The sequence below is a fragment of the Coturnix japonica genome, chromosome 2 (assembly GCF_054131305.1).
Source record: "Coturnix japonica strain WE chromosome 2, WE-NBRP24, whole genome shotgun sequence".
NCBI lineage: Eukaryota > Metazoa > Chordata > Aves > Galliformes > Phasianidae > Coturnix > Coturnix japonica.
In genome coordinates this window covers 42,698,340-42,716,126 of record NC_140664.1, presented here as the reverse complement: position 1 = coordinate 42,716,126, position 17,787 = coordinate 42,698,340, and the positions used below count along the sequence as shown (strand labels likewise).

The following is a 17,787-nucleotide window of genomic DNA, read 5'->3' as shown; positions in this document are numbered from 1 at the left end:
AGCCACTTCTCCCTCCGGATCTCTAATGCGTTGGTGAAACATCCTGTAACAGGATTACTTGCCTGCTCCTGCCCTGCAATGCTCGCTTTGTTATGCCAGAGGTGTCGTGTAGCACCAAAAACAGGGTTGGGAAACCAATTCAGCTGGATACTTTTCCTCCTGGCTGTGTTTCAGCTGGATATATTTCCTGACTCAATTTGCAGCTTCACCCTGCAAACCCTTTTGATTCCATAATGAAGAGAATGGAGCAGCATGGTCAGGTGAAGCTGGATGGGGCTTTAAGCAACCTCGTCTACTGGAGGTTTGGAACCTTAAAGGTCCCTTCCAACCCAACCCAATCATTGATTCTGCATGCCAGAGTGGGTGTTGCTACTGGAATCATGTGTCAGGGAATGGATGTAGAAAGGAAGTTCCTATCAGGGTGCTGTGCAGGAGTTAGTGATATTAAAAATGTGACCCTCTCAGTCACAGACTCCAAATATAGATAGGTACTGTTCTTTTTCAAGTCCCAGATGCTGTAGTCAAATGACTTTTGGATAAGGCATCTTGGTGTATTTTTTTTTCTTGTTCCTTCTTAAGGAATTCAGCTGAGATTCAGTGGCTTGAAGTGATTTGCTTTTAAGTGTACTGTGAGGTGGTGTAGTTTTTGATTGCAGGACTCAGCCTGGAGAAGAGAAGGTTGAGGGGTGACCTCATTGCAGCCTTTCAATACCTGAAGGGAACTTACACCCAGGAGGGGAGTAAACTCTTCGAAAGGGCTGATAATAGCAGGACACGGGGAAATGGTTCTAAGTTAAAAGAGGGAAGATTTAGGTTGGATGTTAGGGGGAAGTTCTTCACTAGGAGAGTGGTTAGGCCCTGGAACAGGCTGCCCAGGGAGGTTGTGGATGCCCCGTCCTTGGAGGTGTTCAAGACCAGGTTGGACGGGGCCCTGGGCAACCTGATCTAGTAAATGTGTATGTTTGGTGGCCCTGCCAGGCAGGGGGTTGGAACTCCATGATCCTTGAGGTCCCTTCCAACCCGGGTCATTCTGTGTGATTCTGTGTGTAACTCCTACTTTAATGTCTCCTTTGCTCTCTTTTCTTACTGCTTGGACAGATTTAAGAATCCTGCAGGCATCCAATTGCTTAGTCCTTTTGCATCCAGAGTAAATGTAATGCTTGGCAAACCGTCTTCCCTGAATTTCAGCAGCTATTAAAAAATTCCAAATATGCACAGCTGCTCCGTTTCTTTTTAATACACCGATTTAGCAATCCAGTTTTTAAAACCCCAAATGCCCTGCTTTACCCTATGAGGCCAAGTCTTATATCTGATAAGACTCGTTAAGCAGGGCAACAAAGTGGCAATTGGTCCCAGCCTTTTGGATGCATCTGCTCTTGAAGGCTTCCAAAAATAGTGTAGTGGTCCAGTGTACTTTGTAGCAGTGAGGCAGTTGTCCCAAGAACATAGTTAATAACCAGGCGTTGAAATCTAAGTGTACAGAGCCAAGGAAGTTAGCTTTCCTAGCCCTGTGTGTTGGGGAAAAGGTCATTAGTGGGTTGGGGAGTATGATATAAGCATGGTTGATTCAGAGTTCTTGCTTTGTAGGAAAACAGCATTTTTAGACGATGTTACCAGGCATTAAGTACTTCTAAATGCAGAAGGATAGTTGTAAAGAATGATTATGGTGTAAAAGTTGTGTTGACATTATTTGCTGACTCCAACTCCAGACGTGAATTATATGAGCTGTCTGTGCCAGGCCTGCGAAACTTCAGCATGGAATTTGTGGTCAAGGTATGGATGCTGCCTGAGTCATGAAATACTCCAGCAATTATAGTGATCGTGTAGCTTCAAGTCAGCAATTTCAGGATGGCTGCTGTTTCTGAAGGCTATCTTCAGCTGCCCCAAAATACTGCTTCCATCTCTATAACGCCGTGCAGCCTTTGCTCCAAAGGCGTCGCCTTTTTTGGCCTTAATCTTCAATGCATCTGGAAAATCTGTAATTGTGAGGCTGGAAATCTTCTTAAATATGTTTATTATTAGGTGATGGAAGATGATGAAGTAAGAAGCTTTCTTGGTTAGGAGAAATGATGCATGAGATGCACCAGAAGACTCTGCTGTTGTTTGGAGGGACCTTGACAGGATGGCAGGAATCTCATGTAATTCAGAAAGGGGAGGAATAATCCCTGCACTGGTGCTTATTAGGGACAAACTGGCTGGAAATCTGTGGTTCAAGAAAGGCCCCGGGGGCTCCTGATGGATGGCAACGTGCCCAGAAGCCAGCAGGGTGTCTTTTTGGCCATGCAGTGCTGTTGGCATCCCTGGACTGCATTAGGTGAAGTGCTGCTGGCATGCTGAAGGAGGTCGTCCTTCTTTACAGGCCGCACCTGGAATGTGATGTAAAACCTCCGTTTTATTGGCTCGCCAGCTAAGTCAAGCAAAGCGCCACAGAGATCTTGCAGAGGTTTGACTAGACAGTCTCCAGAGGGTACTTCTAACCTCAGCCGTCTCATGATTCCGTGAAACAGTCAGACAAAAAGGCATTTCCTTCAGTTTTGCTTCTCCAGCTGCTGATTTTTCTTCACTGCAGATGGCTTGTTCTTTGGGCACAAGTGATTAATAGCTTTGTAGTGAACATGGCTGCCCTTTCCAAAAGCATCCCTTCTGGAGGGGATGAAAAGCATTTTCTCATTAATTTCAGAGACCTATTATTGGTGGTGGCCTTTTTTTTGTTAAGGGTGAGTAATGGTGAAAATGCCATGTTCCTCTACACCTTTAGAGCTCATTTTTTATTTGTGCTACATACTGATTGCCAGTGCTTGTTGATTGTCCCTTCTATCTTTCAGATTTCTCCAAAGCTCCAGAATTTGATTTTTCTTCTTATTATTTTTGTAATGTTTTGTTGCTTCACTCTATTCCCTGCACATGGGCTGAAAATGTGTATAGTTAATCATCAATCTGCTGGGTCTTTGCACTGCTCTTAAGAGTTAAGCAGACCTGAGAACCTGCCTTTTGTAGTGGAAGGCTGGGAAGAGCGTATGCCTGTGCATTACATCTGGTCTGCTTTCTTTCAGAAAGCAAAATACACTGCAGAAGAACACTTCATAAATGGTAATACGTTTCCTGAAGTTAGTGACAGCTCTCCAAGTGAGCCTGACTTCTTCCTATAGGTAAAGCGTAGAGATGGATGCTTATTTGACCACTATACAAAGAGTGTTTTGAAATTCTTATTCTGATGTAGTGTTGCTGTTAGGCTTTATTGACTTTTAATGTATGTTTTCAGATTAAAGTGGTGACTACAAATCTGTATAGTGATGTAGCTGCATTGCTAAGCTTTTTTCTTTTTCTTGTTTTCACCAGGTATCAAGCACGATGGGACTATGTGTGACACATGTCGACAGCAACCGATCATTGGCATCCGATGGAAGTGTGCTGAATGCACGAATTATGACTTGTGTACAGTTTGTTATCATGGGGACAAGCATCACTTAAGGCATCGTTTTTACAGGATTACCACACCAGGAAGTGAAAGGTAAATTACAGCTTTTCCCTCCCCATGAAATTAAGTAGGGAACAGTTAATAGTGGCAAACTTCTGTAACTGCAGGTTTGGTTATTGAAACTTGGTTTAAGTAAAATACTGTCTTAAGAATTGGGTTCTGTTACTGGTTCTGCCTCTTTATGAGGGATGAAACAGATCTTTGGAGATTGGAAAACATGGAAGTTTAGAAAGAATGGAGTAGAGAAAGAAGTTTGGATGTGATTACTCAGTTTAATTAACTTCACTGAATACTTCCTAGTTCTTGGATTATTATTTAGCAGGCTTAAAACAGTCTGTTATCTTTGCTGAATATATAATCACAGTATGACTTGTCAGTGAGTTCCTGAATGTAAACATCACTTTAGGTTCAAAAGACAAATTAGATTGAGGAAGAGTTTCTCTCTTGTGGGCTGTAGGGCACAAACAGGAGTGGAGACTGAAAAAAAAAAAGAAAAGGTGAATTGAACTCCTTAAACTGTTCAGTGCAAAAAGCAGAGAAAAGATATTGTGAAGAGTTATTCTACCCAACATCTTGTTTATAATGTTATTTTCTTAAGCGTCTGTTAACTAAGTCTCCTGGAGAGCTGTAGTATCACAGAATTACAGGGGTTGGAAGGGACCTCCAGAGATCATAGAGTCCAATCTCCCCACAAAGCAGCCCCCTGCAGCAGGCTGCACAGGTAGGCGTTCAGACAGGTCTTGAATATCCCCAGAGATGAAGATTCCACAACCTCCCTGGGCCCTGTTCCAGTGCTATGTCACTTCCACTGTAAAGAAGTTCCCTTTGCATATTGATGTACTTCCAATGCTCAAATTTATGGCAGTTTGCAGTAGGGATATCTGTAGGGATAGAAATGGGATTTGTTTTATTCTCACATAGCAGTTGTTATATTCTTTGACTTTAAATGACTCATTTATATCAAGAGCTTCATTTATAATTTATCTTCTGGTTAAGTGAGATCAGTGAGAATACTTGCCTGATAGTAAATACTTTAAGAGCTGCATTAAAGTACTATGTAACAACTAAGTGCTTTAGCTGTCCAAAGTATTCTGTTTATAAATCCATTTTTTCCTTTCTTCTTGATGAAATAACGTTTACAAATGTGCTGTGATTCAGTGCTGTGCTTCTATCAGCAATTTTACAGTTGAGGGGTGTGGTTAGAGCACACAGACTGAATTCTCATTAAGTGTCTTGTAGGAACTCTGTTTATTTTCTCAGACGTTTGCCTTAAAGTTCAGCTATGGCAAAAATGTCTGGGCCAACCACTTAATCAAGAAGTAGCTACTGTTTTTTGGAGATTCATGCCAGTATGTCTAGTTACCAAGTAGTGTGAGCTTAGTATCTGAGTTACAACGCTCTAATGTAGAGCAAGTCTTAAAAGTTGAATTTGAGAGTAGAAAGTTCAGACTAAATATGATTAATAAGGACTAAGTAGCAAAGTACAAATCTACATTACTTCTGTCTGGAGAAAACACACCCTAAAAACTCATTGCTTCTGAGAATGCTTGCCAGACCTTTTTACCTTTTAATTTCTTTTTTTTTTTTTTTCTTTTTAGCTGAAGTTTCCTGTGTAGTTTTTGAGTAGTTTTGGAGATAGAGGCTCAAGCAGTGGGCCCAGGTGGACCTCAGGAGGTTCAACAAATGCAAGCGCGTACCAAAGTAATATATGCTGCTCTTTGTCACAGTTTCATAGATGTAGAGATTTTTTAAAAGGCTGCTGTAAATAACATATCTTTGTATCTTTCACCATTTAATATTACTTAGATAAAAATTCCTAAGATTTTCATGTGTTCTTTGCACTGATTGTAATCGTTTAACTTTTTCCTTGTCTGCCATCTGCTGGATCTTAAAAGTTGAGCAGGAGGGTGTTACACTGAAGGAGTCATGAAACATTCACATTTCATCTGAAAAATACTTTGTGTGGCAGCATTCTTGTGGCATGAATCTCAGAATCACAGAATGACCCAGGTTGGAAGGGACCTCAAGGATCATGTAGTTCCAACCCCCCTGCCTGGCAGGGCCACCAAACATACACATTTACTAGATCAGGTTGCCCAGGGCCCCGTCCAACCTGGCCTTGAACACCTCCAAGGATGGGGCATCCACAACCTCCCTGGGCAGCCTGTTCCAGGGCCTGACCACTCTCCTAGTGAAGAACTTCCCCCCCAACATCCAACCTAAATCTTCCCTCTTTTAACTTAAAACCATTTCCCCGTGTCCTGCTATTGTCATGAAATATTGAGATTATGAAATAAGAAGTGAAATTGCATACTGACCGGTGGCTTTTCAGATGACTTTAAAACACAGGAGAATGCTTTTCTTTTCTATTGCTAGAGCCATCACCTCTTCCGTTCGGTCTTCTGTACTCCATGTCCATCTAAGTGTGAGGCAGAAGAGTTTTGCTTTAGGAAAATAATCTGTTATTACAAAAACAAGGCTGATAAAATAGATGCTGATATATTGAATGACATTTGCGATGGTAAGCAGTCTGTAGTATGTAGAAAATGTCTAAGGCATAGAAAGGGGAAAAAATGTAGTTCCTTTACTTGGCAGAATTCTGAATGATGGCAGGAATGTAATGCCTGGTGTGCATCACAGACAAACAGGATTGTGTTGTTCGCAAGTCTTGTTTCTGTACCAAATTTAATAATATTTAAATAATATGAGTACAGTTCTATATGCACCTGATCACAGGTTGTTGTTGGTAGTAGGAAGCTTGAGGAAGAAATTAGAATTAAAAGCTAGTTCTAAGCATATGATAAAACATATTTAGTAAGATTATGGCTTTTTGTCTTGTGGGCTGCTGTTCAAGTTGGAAATTGGTTGACGATTCACATACTGAGATCTGCATTTGTTTAGTTATTTTATTCAAGATGATCTCCTTTCCCACTCCCAAAGATTCATCTTGAACTTTCTTTATTATCTTGACATTTTTGGGTGGTTGTGTTTGTTTTTTTTTGTTTTGTTTTTAATAACTTCAGGGTATTGCTGGAGTCTCGCCGTAAATCAAAGAAAATTACAGCAAGAGGAATCTTTGCAGGTGCCAGAGTGGTGCGAGGAGTTGATTGGCAATGGGAAGATCAAGATGGTGGCAATGGGCGTAGGGGAAAGGTAAAAAACAATAACAAAAACCCGTCTTAAATAGATAGTTGCTTTTCTTTGTAATAATGTAGTGAGCTTGGTGAACATTCTAACTGAAGAGTACAAGTAGCACCACAGTTTGCTAGTCATTTCTGAATCTTACTCTGTAATGCTCAAGCACTTAAAAAAGGAGGGGGGTGTATAGCATGACCAGTTCACTGAAATTTATGTTTTTACAGTTCCAGTGTGAAATTTTTAAGAGTGGAACATGTCTGTCTTTGCTTGACAGGCTTTGAGTGCATTCATTTCAGCATTACTGGAGCTGGTATAAAAACAACCTTTACTGGTCACTGCTGCACGCCGTGGTCTGAATGCTTCTGGGTCATCACATTTGTCTTGGGTTTAGGCACTTATCCTTACCTGCATCTAAGGAAAGTTTGTTTTAAGTATGAACTTAAGCAGGGCACGTAAGGTAGGTGATGTCTTTTATCACCATACATGGGCTATTATTAATGATGGTCTTATGTCCTAGACATTTATGGAAGCATTAGGACTTCTGAGGATTTCAATTTGGATATTAATGAGGGGAAATTGTATTAAGGCAAATTCTGGAAGTTGCTTCTTTGAGTAATAGAAGCGTTTTAAGAGTTTGCTGCATGGCCTCATGCTTTCAGAAATGTTAAGGAAAGTCCTTTTCACTTCCCTTCTTTTGTCCTGTTGTTGAACAGATTGGCTCTGTAAATAAAACCTTGTTTCTTCAGAGCCTTCTGCCTCTTTGCCTAATGTAGGTTAAACAAAATTTGTCATTCTCTTTTCCTTAGTGAAATACTTTCTAGTTAGAATGTCAGGGCATCGTAAGTTTTTGCCATACAGATTTTGTTCTGTACTTAAGTTGTTAGATTATCTTATATATATATTATATATAAATGTTTATATATATAACTATATATATGTGTGTGTGTGTGTATAAGTATGTATATATATGTAAGTATTATATATATATAATATATATATATGAAAGAAAAATAGGCTGGTATTTTATTAAGACACCTAGAGAATGCTTCTGTTGGCATTTATGAAGAGTTACAAGAAATGTTTGATTAAATTCAATGACTGCTTTTTTATTAATTTGTCCAAAGGAATCAATCAGATTTAAAGTTCATATAGTTTTTGTGAATCTTTGTTACATAAATGATTTCTTATTTTTAAATAGGTAACTGAAATCCAAGATTGGAGCGCGTCAAGTCCACATAGTGCAGCATACGTTCTTTGGGACAATGGTGCTAAAAACCTTTACAGAGTTGGCTTTGAGGGCATGGTAAGCATAAAAGAAGATAAAGGGTAAAATGCTGAGTGGGGGAAGGGTAGCAAGAATAACTTGTGCTTTATTCTGCTGCTTTTCTAATATCCTTTGTCAGTTTGCATGCCATTAGTCGGGTCATTGTGAGTACAGCTGTATGGATCATACATATGTATTAGGAAAAAAGTCTGATCTGGAAATCCATAAAATGTGAGTAATTTAAAGTTAAGAGCTGCTTTTTGCCCGAGTATAGTAAATATTTATGTTGTATACAATTATTGTTGTGCTAATAATGTGCTTAAATTAAAATTGAGAAAGGAAAAAAGCTAACTCACAAAATTTTTGGAGACCTTAGTTTTTAACTCCTGAACTCTTAAATTCACTTCAAAGTTTAGCATGATTTCTACAAGATTTGTAGGTTTTGAGCTATAAGAAATACTCAGAATCCTCTTATGAGCAATTTTTTTTTTCCTTCTTTCCACTGGGAAGATGTAGAATTACATTCCAACCTGAATTTGATTTGCCCATAGATTTTTCACTTCCTATCTTCTACATCTACTACCCCAGCTTTAGAGGGAAAATAGGTCAGACTCCAGCCTAAGTGCCTTCTGTTGCTGGGTTTTCATATCCTAATGAGGGTCAGGGAAAGGTTACTTTGCTTATCAACTCCTTATAACACCTTAATTAACATTTTCTTTGCATGATTTTTGTTTGATAATGTAGAGGAAAACAACTTTAACATTGAGGTGTCATCTTGTCAGATACGTATCAGTAATAAAATCATAATGACTAGTTTGCTACTTCTTGGAGAATAAAATAATCTGCTTGCCTTATAGCCTTATTTGAAAGATTTTTAGAATAAAAATGGAAACATTTTAACGATGGATTTAGAAAGAGTAAACCATCTGTAGTGCATGTCAGCTTTTCTGATGCATACTTTGGAAAGCTTATGTACTATTTTATCAATAATCTGGAACAGGTGGATGCTAAGGATAAAAATACAAGTCACTATTGAGTGATATCCTTTCTGGTCCCCCCGGCTTTAAAGAACATTTCTAATATGCCAGCAGAAGGAAAGAATAGTTATGGTAGTATTAGATTGTGATATGCGGAAAAGAATTTTAATTACTAAAGTATAGACAGAATGAGAGTTCAAGTGTTTTTATTTTATTTTTCTCTTTTTTCTTTTAAATTTCAGAGTATTGGATTAAAATGTGTGAGTGGTCTGACAGGGGATATAATGCTCTGGAATCATTAAAGGTTCCTTTTGATGTCAGAAAAACTACGTTAAGATAAGCTGTACTCCGTTCTGAAATAAATAATTTGTGTTATTAAGGGAGTGACTTACTTGTAAAACCATCTGTATTCTTTGGCAAGCTATTGCTACATGAACAAGTGTTAAATATTTCTAAAATACTTAACTACTTCAATGACTGTAAGCTGAACTGAGAAGTAAATGGTTACCTTCCCCCTGAAATATGTACAATTAGAAATGTTTGGTCCATCAAGTTCATAATAAACAAAAAGAAATCTTTTAAATTGCTCATGAAACACCACATATATATGCGTAATATACAAAGAGTAATATGCTATATATGCAGACGCACGTGTCAAAGATAATTTGAGGCTTTGTATGTAGTACTTAGCTGATTGCAATCCAACTCTATCTTAATTTTGTCTTTGAGTGCTTTTGACAGAAGCAGTTTTCCCATCAGTTCTTGGGTATCTGTGACAGTCACATGAAAATGTGTTTTATAACTGAGTTGTGTGCCAATTTGTACATTTAATTGTGGTTATTTGCTAGTATTGCTGCTCTTATATAAAGCTGGCTAATGGACGGTCAGAAAGCTCAAATATAGTCGGGGCAAACTTGTCTGGGGACTTAAAGATTGATTAAGAATGTCCTGAGAGTGTGGAAACAATATGCAGGGTGTGCGCCCATGTAAATACAGCTGGGAGAGAGCAGTACTTGCAAATGAGTAACACTTGACTCAGACGCAAATGAAGCTGATTAAAGCAATGCAGCTTATTATCGTAAGTCAGTGTTGCTTATTGATAGCTGACAGGCTGTGTCTGGTTCTTGAAATGAATCTATCTGGCCTGCCAGCTTTTCTGTGGGAGAGACAGGGATTGGCTACTAGAGCAGCAGGTGCTGCCTGAGAATTTCCATGTATTTGTAGTCAAATCCTTACAGTTTTTAATCGAGTTTGCTGTGGCCATGTTTATGTATGAAGTGGTTGAGGGGTGCATCCTGTATTTCTTTAGGAGCTTCTGCTGCCATGCTGATGCAGGCTGTGAATCCCTGAAGTGAAATCTGGTTTTATGGTGCTGCAGGGTTGAATAACATGTTTGTTATATCTATAGTAGGAATGAGGTACTGTGGGCTAATACAACCGTATGCTTGCACTTCATGCCTACATGTATTCAGATTATAAGGCCAGACCAAGCTGTTAACCACGTTTTCCTGCTTAGAGTGTGTGAATGCAGCCCACTGCAGGAAAAAAAGATTACATTGCATGGAATTAGAGAATCAAATGAGAACATTGTGATTTAGCTTTTTGAGCTTGTTTATAGTTTTCATTTCTTCATATCAAGCACCTAAGGATATAAAACTGCAACACCATTGGTGTTCAGTGGAATGATTTTGCTAGAAAAACTTCAGAAAATGGTTCCACCAGCAAGCATGCTCTAAATCTATTTAATTACTTAGGAATTATTTCTGTGCTACTAAATTTCTTTGCTCTGACCACTTGCCTTTTCCGCTGTGATTAACCTCCTCTTGTTTTTCATGATGAAGGATCTCCTTTCATCTGTGTAGCTTCTGAAAGAAGTGACTGTAGTTCTCATCCATCACTGTCACAGTCATCTGTAAGCCATCTGTGTTTGTGTTTCCCCACAGAAGTCTGTATGGTTGAGTTTCCCTTATGTACTTAGGAGGGTTTATTGTCCTGAAGTTTTGATGTTGTTTTCAACTTTATATCTCATCCTGATTGATAGCTACTTTCTGGTCATCAACTTTAGGATTTGTCCACTCCCTTGTTGCAGTCTGGTGACAATGCAGCATACGCTGTCCTTCATTTTCCCTGTGAGGGCAGACTTCTTTGTTCTCAGATTAAAGACTTAAACAGATCTTTGAAGCGTATGTTCACTGCTACCTTTCTCAGACACCTGTGCCTGGGGTACAGTATTGGTTGGGATAACTGTCAGGTCAGTAGTGATTTCTCTAGTATGTACAGCACTACTTCAGAGCATCTGGTACAAACATTCTTAGCATCACACCTGGTCTCCTTATTGCGCTTGTAGTCTTGTGTCCCTTGTTTGAGTGGCTGGACACCCATGTTTATCAGAATAAATGAATTATTCCAGTAAGCAGCTGCTCCTTCAGCATTGTTTTACTCTTCAAGGTCAGGAACGATGGCCCTCTTAGACCATCTGCCAGCACTGCTGACATTGCTGTAATGCACTTTTTTCAATTCCCCGAAGGTTTTATGAAGTTGATGCTGTTGTTTTTTCAGTGGTATAATTGGATAGTAAGTTAAAGTAAGCTATTTCATTCTCTGTATTTCCTACTTAGTTCATCTGTTGCGATCTCTATGTAATTCGATCATATACTCCTAGAACTCAAACGGCTTTTCAGCAAAGTGAAGGAGGTAGATGCTAAGAATGAAAATTAGTCTAGGCAAATCTATCCATGCTAATTGCTTGTATGTATTAACTGTTACTTGAAATCTTGCCATGTTGTTGTAAAATTTATTGCATTTTCGTTTTAGCCGTTTTCTTGACTGGGGTTTCCATCTCTTCTCAAAGTATAGACAAATTCTGTAGCTTTTTCCTTTGCAAGAAAAATAATCATCTTCTGGGTTCACTGGAATGATTTCTACATCCTGTTAATATATATACAAGAATGTTTTGTTTGTCCTTGTATATTTGTCCCCGTCAGGTACTTCTGACTCTGTTTCTGCTCAGTGTATCGCTGTGAGTCTAAACTTGCACTTCAGCTCTTTCTGTTTTTTGGTATACTTGGCATTTTGCACTTGGATGCATCATCTTCAAATGATCCACCTGTAAGACTCATGCTCTTAGGACACGAAAACTGCTCTCACAGTTCCCTGTTCTTTTCAGGGTTGGTTGTGTTGTTGTGGAAGGAACTCTTTGCTATAAATACAGCATGCATCAGTTAGTTTTACTGTCCTGATCTGTCAGTACCTCAAATTTGAGCACGTTTTGTTTGATTTCCTTCTCCTTTTGGCAGAGGCTTATGTGGGAAAATAACCATGTTGCTTTGCTTTTGTATGGCAGTTATATCAGTAATCTAACATTGATTCCACAGCGTTGCTGGAATGAAGGCAAGTGTGAAGCTGAGGCTGAAGAGTAAGCTATAGCTCACTATTACAGCTACACCCAAGTATATAATGTATATTATCATACTCCAGAAATAACATGCCACAGGCTGGACAGTAAAAGAGTACAGATGGTTTCTGTGCCGTGGACATTCATTAGGTTGCCATTGGGGACACTGGGAAGGTCTCAGCGCAGCAGAAGGCCGGCCTGCCCGCTGGGTGGCAGCGCACCACTGCAGCTGGCAGCAGCCCCTCTCCTTTATCGCTGCCCGTGAGCTGTAGCTATATGTCATTATTTCGATCTGGCTGTTTCTGCTGGCTTTTCAGCATGTGGTGGTGCATTCTTCATAGGTCCAGGTATATTCTAGATTCTCTGTTGTTTCTAGCTGCTTAGCAGTTTCATACACTGAGGGAAGTTTGTTTCGATTTGGTCGGTTACATCACAGCCACCACCTGTCCTATTTCCTTCCCCTTTCCCTTAGAATATTCTGACATGTTTACAGACAGTGCCTGATCTCCTTCCCAACTCATCATGCACACAGAATGCCCTTTGTTTAGTGTGGATTGTTCTGCGAGGAGCAATGCCAGATGGTAGCCCTTTGGCTTAGAGAGTTACACAGAGAAAGAATTGGAGGAAGAGAGAATTATAGGGACTCTGCTGGCTTTTTGAACAGGAGCTGGTTATCACTCTTGAAACTTTTGTTCCTCAGATAATACAAAGTGATCTTTCTGGAGGCTTAAGCTTTTGAATATTTCTCTTTAAACGATCACGTATAGCTCAGCATAATTAAACAAAACAAAAACCCAACACTGATACCTTTGTATTCCATATATGCTTTGTAGGAAATTCTTTGGTTTTTAGAATTTGCATGCCAGGTTTTATTTTCTAAGTTGTTAAAATATTTGTCAGAAAAAAAAGTTGTGAAGAGGGGGCAGAACTGGCAGGTCTTAAATGATACCGTGCAGGAAAGGGCTGTGGCCTTAAGCACTGTCTGCAGATGCTTCTTTCTGTGCTTGCTATCATATGCCTTTTTTTACAGGATAACTTCATAAAGCAATGCCAAGGAGGCTTGTGTTATTTTAACAGCTTTTTGAGTTAAAAATACCTTATTTCGCAGCCTTTTGCATTGGTGAATGTTAGTGTTGACAACTTGGAAAATATTTAAGCTTATTTGTGTTACTGACTTTCGCAACTTTCAGCTTTGCTTAATTGAATGTATTTAAATTCTGGTTCCAGTGAGCTATATTAGCTGGAAAACTCAGTCAGTAAGGACTAATGATGTCTTAATCTCTTTCCTTAGTCTGACCTGAAATGCGTCCAAGATGCAAAAGGAGGCTCTTTCTACAGAGACCATTGTCCTGTGTTAGGTGAGTTGAAAATAAAGTAAATTTGCCTTGATCCACACTAATTACATGTGGTCGTTATTTCTTGTGGATTACTGAGTACAAATTTCTCAATTATCTTAATATTTATTTCCTTGGTAAGACACTTGGTCATAAAATGGGATACTACGGAAAATTGTGCTTTTCATCTTCAGTTAGTTATACTTTAGTGCATTAAAAAGAACCAACAACACAAAAAACATTAGTTGATGATAATGACTTATCTAAAGTGATGAGAATTCTCTATTTGCTAGTCTTAGGGATTTACAGCAGGAGTTAAACTAAAGCGTTACCTTCAAGCTCTGTTCTTTTTGCTTTGGTGAAAAGGTGAAAATAGTGAAGGGTCTGTGTTGGTTAGAAAAGAAGTCATCACTTAGCTATGTGCTGTCATGTAGAGAAATTATTTGGAAGTAAAATATTAAGCACTCTGAACACGACAGATTCTTTCTGAGCTTACACAAAGAGCTCAGACCAGGTAGCCTCCAAAGATCCCATTCTCCAATTAACACTTCTAGAACTCTGCTGTTTTTACTGTTTTGCTGTTTTTTCTCTTCTTGCCAAGGCTTCCTTGTCTAATCAGGGCTGACTCTGCAATGTTTGTAATGCCTTCTATTGAGTAGCTTTGTAACTACAGAGTTCTATATCAGCAGTTTTTCTGAAGAAATATTCTTTACTTTGCTGTTCTTTGCAGAAGTGGCTGTTTATCATGTTGTGTTGTTGTTTGTTTTTTTTTTTTGATGGGTATTTTTTTTCCCCCAAAGGTAAAGGATGCGGACTGAAAATAGTGTTCTATCTACATGTCTATTAAACAATGACTAGAACAGAAAGAATTCACTGTGACATCATGGGTGGTTGTAGAAATCAAAGTCCGTTGAGCATGAGCATCCATTCACAAACGTGCTTCCTTCCACAGCAGTTTCTTCTTCAACAGTATCAAGTCTTTTCTTGGCCTTTCTATCCTCTGCAGACTTACTGGCATCGCTAATTGCAGAATCACATCTGGTGTGGATTTCAGTCTCTGGGATTGGTCTCCCTCCAAAGAATGATTTTTTGTGTCAGACAATTTGTTTCTATTTGCTATTACAGCATGGGGACCCTTTCTCTTATTGCATCTTGCAAGGCATTAGTATTGTTAAAGGACTTCTGCTGACCCTCTCCTGTGCAACCAGCATTGTCACTGAACTCAATGTACAAGAGTTCTGTGGTTGTCACTCTGCTGTTCTGTGGATGACAGCAGGTGGCATCCTCTGTTTCTATCAGTGAGCACTTGTACAAGATGCTTCTCTCATCAGTTACCACAGCTTGAGGTGTGCAAATGTATGCTCTTTTCCATCAGCTATTGACTTTTTGTGATGCCTTTTAAAAGTAAGCATTTTCCATGGTGAAGGTTTTTTGCCCAAAAATTTGTGAGTTTTCTTTTTTGTAGCTGCATTCCCACTTAGAACACCACAGTCACTTTCATGATAAGTCATTTTCGAGATAGTCTTTTGACAGTTCTTTTTCCATGTTCATGAACTGACCAAATTCAGAACTGCTTTCTGTGGGCATTTTGCCTGTCTTTCAACATATGGAGGGATAGGTGGCACTTCGTATATGATTACCTCAAAACTAACGGAGCTAGATATTTCCAGATGTCTAGCACCATATGATAGCTATTACATCTTGGTTAGGAGCCATAATGGAAGAAGTGTTTAATATTGACCATCTTTTTACTTGCCTTGAAACCTCAACAAGAAATAGATTATTTAATACCCAGAGATTCAGATTTTTTTTTTACCTGTTCATATTTATTTTAGCTCTTGACCACTATAGTTTCATAGATAAGGAGCCTCTTGGTTATCAGCTCTGCCAGAAATGAATTTCTGTTTTTGAGATTGCTTGGAAAATTACTGTGGTCATGTGAACAACTTCTTTTCTTTTTTTCCCCCCCATTTTAGGTGAGCAAAATGGTAACAGAAATCCTGGTGGTCTGCAGATTGGTGACCTTGTAAACATCGACCTTGATTTGGAAATTGTACAGTCTTTGCAACATGGTCACGGGGGATGGACTGATGGCATGTTTGAAACCTTAACAACAACTGGAACAGTTTGTGGCATTGATGAGGATCATGACATCGTAGTACAATATCCAAGTGGCAATAGGTTTGCTTTACAGCCCTTGTTATTATCACAAACTTTCTTTGACTTTGGCATGTGTGATCACTTACTGCCAGAAAGGTTCTCTTCTGCTTTTGAATATATTAAGATATCTCTGAGAATTTTTATATTTCTTCTGCAATGTGTGATGAGGACTTAAAAAGGATAATTATAATACATATATAAAAGCACTCAGAACGTCAAGGATTTAGAGCTGTAAGTTTGGACAGGGAGGTTTGCTGCCTTGCACACTTAGAAAAAGGTTGAGTCCATAATAATGAAGTTGTGGAACATGTTATTTCCAAAATGTTGTGTTTTATACAGTTCCTGTTTTTTCATTATTATGAAGTATCCCATGGCTTCAGGGAGAATGGTAATAGCAGCCTAATGTAGGAAAAATTCTTAAGAGAGCTGCTGATGAATGTCTGTGTTGGGAATCTCAACTAATAATATAGACACATTGACTTGATCTGTATCTAGATATTGTTTTTTTCAGTGGGGATTTACTTTGTGTAACTGTGAAGCAGGAATAGGAAGTGTTGGGGAAATTGTTGCCAAAACCGCTAAATTCAAGCCAGATTTTATGTTCTGTGAACTGCTTCCATTCTAATGGGTTTCAAACACAGCTGTACTGATAGATATGAGCCGATATATCCAAATAGTTTTGTCATCTTGCTTAGAGGTACTGGTTTTCTCTTTTAAAAGCAGCCACTAATTAGATTTTATTTCAGTTCTGTCTGGAGACTGACCTATTTTATTTGTCCCAAAGGAGCTAAGAATCATTGCTCTTGATGAACTTCATGTGGTTAGTGATTGCCCACCATGCCAATCTATTTTAAAAAAAAGTATCAAGATTTATATCTGTCAAGATTAGCATTGCCTTATTCAGGCTTTCCCTCTGGACATTGCCTGTTAATGTTGCAAAGTAATGCAAAACAAATCTTCTTTCCCAATTACTGTGAGCTGTAGGGAAGCAAGTGGCTATAGAGGCAATCAGAGGAGCTAATGTGTATTGTGTTTTTTTTCTTTGACTGTCAGTCACCTGATGCTTCTCAACCAGATCAAACAGTTGAATGCTAGTATAATCAAAAAAAGCTAAATTTCTGTAAACCAATGAAATTGACAGTAAAAAATAGGAATAGCTCAGTCAAAAATTCAGATGCATCTCAACTATGCATGTGATTGGAGAATCTTTTTATAACTCCATATTTCATCTTCTGACTTTGGAGAGAAGGGGCAGCATCCAGAGATCTTCCCTTGTTGTTTCTTGACACTGCAGTCATTTGTGAGACAACTTTAATCTTTCCTGTTCCAATTTGACTCCTTCTTGCCCTGAAAAAATGAAATAAAAAAGATACTTTCAAGGGTATTACACTGTTGTGAGCTGTTAGCTTGTAGGACATTTCTTCTGTGTTTCAGTAATTTACATCTCTGAAGATGGCAGTATTCAATTAATGAGCCACGTTTGCTCATATGTGCAAGAAGTAGTTAACAGCATATGCTTCAGCATCAGTTTGCAGAAAGTTTTATGCATACAAGCAGAACCTTACCTGGTTTATTTATTCATGATTTTTAATATTCATTTCGCTTCCCAAATTTAAAATCTACTTCAAATGATTCTTCGTCTAGATGGACATTTAATCCAGCTGTTCTCACCAAAGCCAATGTTGTCCGAAATGGAGATGCTGCTCAAGGTGCAGAAGGAGGTACTTCTCAGTTTCAAGTGGGTGACCTTGTTCAAGTGTGCTATGACTTGGAGCGAATCAAGCTTCTTCAGAGAGGTCATGGAGAGTGGGCTGAAGCAATGCTTCCTGTAAGTAGCTGTGTGATTGGACTCAGGGTGATTAAACTTGTGTAATATTTATTGTTACAATTGTTAATAATATCTGGAGGCTGTGAAACTGTGATTTCCAGAAGTTCCATGAACTTCTAAGTCAGAGAAAGTATATTTCACCAAACAGTGTTTAATACCTAGCCAGTTGAAACTTAGCTAGAAGGATTAGCAACTGTACTATTACACAACTGGT

At 38.8% G+C, this 17,787-nt stretch overlaps 1 protein-coding gene across 3 annotated transcripts in view; it reads left to right on the top strand.

Moving 5' to 3' along the window:
* MIB1 (MIB E3 ubiquitin protein ligase 1) overlaps positions 1–17,787 on the top strand; it is a 64,740-nt gene that overhangs the window by 4,296 nt on the left and 42,657 nt on the right. For all 3 annotated transcript variants that reach the window (XM_015855417.3, XM_015855420.3, XM_015855418.3), the window contains exons 2-7: positions 3,340–3,511; positions 6,502–6,631; positions 7,815–7,919; positions 13,543–13,609; positions 15,562–15,766; positions 17,390–17,573. In XM_015855417.3, coding sequence (XP_015710903.2) covers positions 3,340–3,511; positions 6,502–6,631; positions 7,815–7,919; positions 13,543–13,609; positions 15,562–15,766; positions 17,390–17,573 — 863 coding nt within the window. The remainder of the gene's footprint in view (positions 1–3,339; positions 3,512–6,501; positions 6,632–7,814; positions 7,920–13,542; positions 13,610–15,561; positions 15,767–17,389; positions 17,574–17,787) is intronic.